We start from the raw sequence: 6,709 nt of genomic DNA on the forward strand, positions 1-6,709 counted from the left end.
CAGAGACACACACAGACACACAGAGTCACACAGAGACACACACAGACACACAGAGACACACAGAGACACACAGGGACACACAGGGACATTCAGACACACACAGACACACAGAGACACACAGGGACACACAGAGACACACGACAACTGGATCTTTAACATTCCTAAAGTATGACATCATCAAAGCTTCTCAACAGCCAAACAAACATTAGAATATAATAATTATTTCACCATGATTTAATTTTGCTTCTTAATTTCTGTTTCCACTTTCACAAGCAGACAAAGAAATAAATAAATAATCAGTCAGCAAAGTTTCTCTGTGACTTTAAAGTTCTATGGTTTTATTTCAGAATTGTTTTATTTTTCCTGTGGATGAAGTTTAGAAAAATAACAGATTTGTTTGGTGTTTGAATCACAATCATACAAATGTTTATGTTCAAACTCAAAACTCCTCAATGATGCAAGTTTGTTCATCTTTAAAACCATAATTCATGATTAAAGCTTTAATCATTAAAAGATGAAGAGTGTGTGTGCGCCTCTGTGGTGTGTGTGTGTGTGGCTCTGTCTGTGTGCTTCTGTGTGTGTGTCTCTATTACTAAGTAACCCCTTCATGTCTGAGTGGAAACAAAAGCTAACAAACACTCAAACGTTCCACATTGTAATTCTGATAAACACAATGGATCACAGACGGAACACAAGAACAAACTTCCTGCAGTGTTTGACTTAACCCGATCACCGTGACAACACACACACACACACACACACACACACACACACACACACACACACACACACACACACACACACACACACACACACACACACACACACACACACACACACACACACACACACACACACACACACACACACACACACACACACACACACTTTAAAATATAATTCTTTCTCTTCATCATCTCTGATCTTCGGTGTCGCAGCCGTCTTTAAAAACAAACTTGATAAAAACTTTGTTGTGTAAATACTGACGATAGAAAAGCCAATACATCACTAATCAATACTGATCAATACTACCGGATCGATGCAAATCATGACATCATCCTGGCTGATTGGTGATGAGCTGCAGCGAGTCACAGCGTCCGGACCAAAGTGAAGGTGATCAAACACCAGATCAATACTTCAATCTGAAAGCATCTCAATCAAACGCTGGAGAGCAGGAAGCGTGCGCTCAGAGTCACTGCATCACTTCCTCATCGCGTCAGCTTGCCAGCTGTCCCTTCCTGGAGGCGGAGCCTCTGGTAAACCAGGTTGCGGTGCCCCGGCTGCAGGCAGAAAGCGATGCTCTGCTCCACTTCCTGGCAGCGACGCAGGAAGCGGCAGCGGTCCCGGGCCAGTTCCTCCCAGGGCCCCCGCCGGTCTTCCTCTTCCTCGCCACCGCTGGCGAAAAACTCCTCCACGTCCTCACAGAAGCGAACCTGGACAGAAACAACAGCTCAGCAAGACGTGACACAGACTGTGTCCTTACAGGCGGCGTCCCTGCAGGACTTCCTGTCTGTCCTCTCCCTGGGCATCAGACAGACGTCCCTGTGAGCGACGGATCCAGCTGGAGGATCATGTGTCACTCAGAGGAACACGAGTCGTCTAAATGCAGCACCAGCGCGCCCTGACCTCCAGTGACATCACTCACATTTACTCTGATAGAAGCTTCAACTGAAGAAGTGAAGAAGCTGAAGAAGAGGAGCAAAGTCACCTCCCTCTGCTTCTGTGACCTTTGAACTCACCACTTTGTTCTTTTCTTATTTCCACTCTTTTGGATAAGTTTGGCTTTTTTATTTCATTAAATATGAAAACACTTTACACATGTGATTATGAGTTAACCCTTCAAGTGCTGCCACTCTGTGATCCTCCAGCAGGTGGAGCTGATGAGCATGAAGTGACACGTTAGGGTTAATCACTCATCCATGTAAGATAAAGACAACGAAGTATTTGATCAATTTAAAAAGAAGTGACAGTGGAAGAGAGTGAACTCAGGTTTGACTCTTCGTCTTCACAGTCTTCCTCTTTTCTCAGAGCAACATGGAGTCAAAGTCCTTTTGGTTTTAATGTTGGTAAATGATCTAAACAGACAGAGCGTCCAGGTCAAAGGTCATCATCATGATAGCACACAGGAAGATGTTGTCATGACAACAGAGCAGACTTACCCTTTTCACTGTGATGCAGCTCGAGGCCGAGGAGACAGCGGAGGGCAAGGAGGAGGAGGAGGAGGAGGCCTTCGGTTCAGAGAAGCCGCTGTCCAGCCGCTCTTCAGCTTCTTCCTTCCTGTACTGGGGGGGGGACGAGGCTGAGTGCTGGAGGCAGGAGAGAGAAGGCTCGCCCCCGCTCGTCGCCCGGGTGGCTAGCGAGGCCTGAAAGTTGAAGGGGCTGTACGGGTCAGCCTTTGAGCTGAAAGACCTCCACAGACGAAGACTCTCTGCTTCGTCCACCTCACTGGCTGAGGTGGAGTCGTCCCAGCTGTCCTGGCTCTGGGGAGAGGAGGAGGACACCTGCAGGGAGGACAGGGAGGTCAGGGGGAGAGGGGTGAGGTCAGGGGAGGGGTCTGGGGTGGACTGGGTGGATGTCAGGGTACAGGGGACGGGCCTGGGTTCTGTGGTGCTGCCAGTGTGCAGGCGGGCCGTGAAGTTCTGGGGGTTGTAGGGGTCCTGGCTTTGGCACAAGAAGGTCCACAGGTGCTCCGTCTCTGAGTCAGCCTCACAGTCTGAGTCTGAAGCTTCATCATCATCTTCATCTGCAGAGTCTGACAAACACTCACTATCAAAACCATCATCATCATCATCATCATCCTCCTCCTCCTCCTCGCTGGACTCCCTGTCTGATTGGCTGTCGTCGTCGCTGCAGGGACAGCCCATGATGTAGGCGATGGTTTTGTTCTGGCACTGTGGACTGGACAGCCCCGGGTCAGCAGCCAAACTTTCCACAGTGACTGGTTCTGCCTCATCGTCTCTTTCTTCTTCTCCAGCCTCTGACGTCTCAACATCTGCTTCACTATTTGCTGCAGTGCCACTTTTGTTTGGCTCAACTGGCTGCTGTGGTTGATCTTCACAGGGAGCCTTCATCACATTGAGGTGTGAGATGTGAAAGTGTTCCTCCTCCAGACTGGAGTAGCCATAGTCCTGGTCCGGGGTCCTAAGCTCCCCCTGGCTGCTGCGTTGTGCCGTGTGGAGGTCTTCCCTGTCAGCAGGCTCGTCTTTGTGGTCGCCCCGTCCAGTGGTTTCTCCCAGCGTCCAGACTCTGTTGCAGCTGTAGACAATTACATCGCTTGTGTTTACAGCAGGGACCTTTGACCCAGCCGCTGGGTTTAGTGGACAGAACTGGCATGTCAGTTTCCCCTCATCCCCCCAGGGAGGACCTGACCACAAAGAGGCTTCATCGCTTCCCCACAAACTGCCCCACCACCCTTTAGCCCTGCGTGACGTCACCCAGTCCTGTCCTCCATCTGGGTGTCTTTTTTCCTGAGATGACCCTGCACTCAGTAGAACGTGGCTCAGGAAGGTCCTGGCGGTAGAAAAGGACCCAGACTGACCGGGTTGGCACGGTCTCACGTCCACTTCATCCGACTCCTGGATCCCAATTTGCCGGAGCGAGTCCGCGGTGACCCAGGCCGCGGGCTGCAGGAGGCCGGCGGCTCCGTCCCGCTCACACCGGTGACAGCGCTGCGGCACCACGTCATCCAACTGCCGTAAAAACGCACTTCCGTCATCGACAAGGTTCTGTTTCAAGTCTCTGCTGAACCAGCCGGACCGCGTCTCGTAGCCCAGAGTTCGGCCCGGCAAGTACTTGTGCAGGAACGACAGTGCGGCCCTCGATAGAACCGACGGCAGGCCGATCCACGAACTTTCCTGCGTCACCAGCACCGGAGAGGCCACAGCGTGAACCGGCGGGGCGGACGGACTCTGCCCGCCGGATAAATGTCCCTCACCACTTACGTTTCTCAACATTTTCTTCAATTTTTCCAAAACTAAACGAGACAAACGTATAAATCTAAACTCCCGAGATCGTATATATATATTTATATATATATATATATATGTTTATATATATATATTTCAGACACAATCTGCAGTTAGCGGGTTAGCCGTCGCTGCTGACCGAACAGCTGCGCGACACTCAGGTGAAGTTTGAACACAAACGTCCATTTTCAGACAACAAGCGTTTGGTTTGATTCTCTGAAATATTTCACACCGCGTGAAACAAAAGTTGGTTCTTCGTGAGAAAGTGGATCCAGGAAACGTCCTCTGTGTTCCCGGCGCTCGGCCCGACACCGTGAGGCTGAGAGTGGCGGTTCGACTTCTTTCTGGAGGAGAGGCGAGAGCAAAGAGGAGACGCATCCGAGCCGCGGTCCGAGGTGAAGTCCAGGACAAACCGCCGAACCTGAGCCATGATGTCCGGCTGAAGGCGAGGAAGCGCCGGGTGTCGCTCCGCGATAGCCGGCTAGCACGTAGCCTCTTAGCTTAGCACAAATGGCTACAACCAGAACGCGACCGGAGCTCGAGCTGTCGGCTTCCTCCGGAAACAAACGCACACTGTAGACGGATGATCTTCTGTCGTTCCGCCGTTTATTCGGCTGCTTCTCTGACCCGCGATCACATTTATCGATCACTTCGTCACCTCCGCTGTTTGTTCACTTCGGATTTCGATTTCATCAGAAACTACAGGGACCGCCGCCAAGTTGTTGCCTGTGGCTGAATGTGCGCGCAGGGACCGTCGCTATCTTCCTTCACTGGAAGAAGCGTGGGCTCGTTACATAACGTGTCCGTGAATGTTCTCCACACGTGTTTCTTCCTCACGGGGCTCAACTCGCCCGCCAGATGTCTCATTACTATATTTATAAATATGTATATTTACTATATTTATATGGATCCGCTACACGTCGACAAACACACACGCAGTGAGCATTAGACTCACAACTCCAATGAACATGTGAGAACATTTTCAAAACAAGTTGAGACGAATCTGTTTTTCTAAACATGAGTAGCTCTAATCTGACATCCTGCCTCTGAATGAGACCTGAAACCTGCTGTTTCTCTTATTTCATCACAGTCTGGACTCTGAACCTGACCCGAACCCTCAAACACATCAGGTGGATCCATTGTTTCTTACAACAAACTTCAAACATACCCATAAGAAAGCATACTAATTCTGCAACATATAGAGCTCACCAAGGTCAGATGTTCTGAAGAACATGAGTGAAAACAGCAAACCTGCTGAGCAACACCAAACAATCACACATTCTGTCTCCTCAAACTCACTTCTATTATTACTTTTGTTACTGTGGGGATGGAGATCAGTGAGTCATATGATCTTAAGTGCAATGCAAATGTTTAAATCGTCCTTATCCAATAGAGCAATCAATCAACTGGAAAACTGTTTCTCTCCCTGCACAGAAGTGTGAAGGGCTTATGTCTCATTAAAATCTGGACCAAATATACAGAAACACCACTGTTTAAAACATTTAAAGACATTTTCGAGACAAATTGGAGAATAAAGTCATAACAAAAACTTTCAATTCAAGTTTATTCTGTAGTGCAATTAAAAAAATTATCAAAAAATTAAAGTTACACAATAAAAAGCTTTCTATTTCATCAAAGTAATAATTTGACCAAAAATTAAGTATGAGTGAAAAAAAAACTATATCACATTTTGATTGATCTTTACAGTGAATATGATCCATTACAAACATTCTGCTCGCCCCGCCCCGTGAACCCTCTGAGGAACTGAGGATCTGATTTTTCATATCAAAACATTTCCATTTTTTAATTTTAAAAGTGAAAATTATGAGCCCAGCTACAACTTTACAGATAAATATGGAATCACAGCACTCTTATCTGAACTTTTTCTCACAGAATTCTGAACTCTAAATTTGAAATAATTGATTGATAAGTAGTGAGCCTACCTAAGTGTTGTTTAAATTTTATTTTCCATCCTAATTTCCTGCCAACGATGCTGGAGGGATTGTATCCAAAACTATCCTGCGAACAAGACGTCTTCATCAGAGGACAAACGTTTTCATTTATCTGAAGATGTGAAAGTCTGAGGTCAAACGACTTCAAAGCCACAATCATGCATAGACGCCAGCGCAATAGGATTGACTACAAGTGACGTCGCCGGAATAGCCCACGGGACAATTTATAAGACGTGTGTGTACGTTACACCTGGGTCTTTGTTCAGCTAGGCTCAGGATTCATCCTCTGTCAATCATAATCACTGAGCTCAAATGAACACATTTTACTAATTTACTTCATTGGGTCAGGCTCATAACATATTAATCAACCCCATCAGATGACATTTGTATTTTGATATCCCACACAAACTTTGACTTTTTCGTTTTAAGTTTCGACTCGGAACATAAAATATTCCCATTAAAATAGAAAGAAATTAAATGATTTCTGTTACCATGACGACCTTAAAGGCAAACCAAGTTTCTGTGTTTTTTGTAACAAAGTTCTTTGTATCACAGAGCCGCAGCTGAGAGGATCGTTCCTTTAACAAACTAACCACAAAAGTTCTGTATGCCAGAAAAAGAACTAGGAAAAAAACAAATTCATTAGCATCATTGTCATATTTGATTGAGTCCAAAATCAAATAAAAAAGTTGTTTCTTTGAATTCTTGTGGATTTACGGCTCAATGTTCATATGAAGCCAGCTGTGCTGCGCTAACACATGCTAATGGCAACAATAGCCACTGTTCTGGGAC

At 46.8% G+C, this 6,709-nt stretch overlaps 2 protein-coding genes across 3 annotated transcripts in view; both read right to left on the reverse strand.

Moving 5' to 3' along the window:
- Positions 1 to 321: 321 nt before the first annotated feature.
- Positions 322 to 4,739, reverse strand: ppp1r15b (protein phosphatase 1, regulatory subunit 15B). The gene is made up of 2 exons (XM_076137724.1): positions 2,160 to 4,739; positions 322 to 1,433 (listed from the first exon to the last, which is right to left on the reverse strand). The coding sequence occupies exons 1-2, from the start codon at positions 3,951 to 3,953 to the stop codon at positions 1,209 to 1,211; spliced, it is 2,019 nt and encodes a 672-aa protein (XP_075993839.1). The 5' UTR covers positions 3,954 to 4,739; the 3' UTR covers positions 322 to 1,208.
- Positions 4,740 to 5,512: 773 nt separating this feature from the next.
- pik3c2b (phosphatidylinositol-4-phosphate 3-kinase, catalytic subunit type 2 beta) overlaps positions 5,513 to 6,709 on the reverse strand; it is a 19,321-nt gene continuing 18,124 nt past the window's right edge. For both annotated transcript variants that reach the window (XM_076137727.1, XM_076137725.1), the window contains one exon: positions 5,513 to 6,709. This exon is cut by the window's right edge and continues 1,438 nt beyond it. The gene's annotated coding sequence lies outside the window, so the exon portion shown is untranslated.

Source organism: Genypterus blacodes, unplaced genomic scaffold, assembly GCF_046128005.1.
Source record: "Genypterus blacodes isolate CSIRO-AG114 ecotype Tasmania unplaced genomic scaffold, CSIRO-AGI_Gbla_v1 ptg000333l_1, whole genome shotgun sequence".
Taxonomy (NCBI): Eukaryota; Metazoa; Chordata; class Actinopteri; order Ophidiiformes; family Ophidiidae; genus Genypterus; species Genypterus blacodes.

Coding starts and splice junctions, on each gene's coding strand:
- ppp1r15b (XM_076137724.1), bottom strand. CDS start 3,953: ATGTTGAGAAACGTAAGTGGTGAGGGACATTTATCCGGCGGGCAGAGT. Junction 1,434..2,159: donor GCTGCATCACAGTGAAAAGG/GTAAGTCTGCTC, acceptor GTTTCTGTCCAG/GTTCGCTTCTGTGAGGACGT.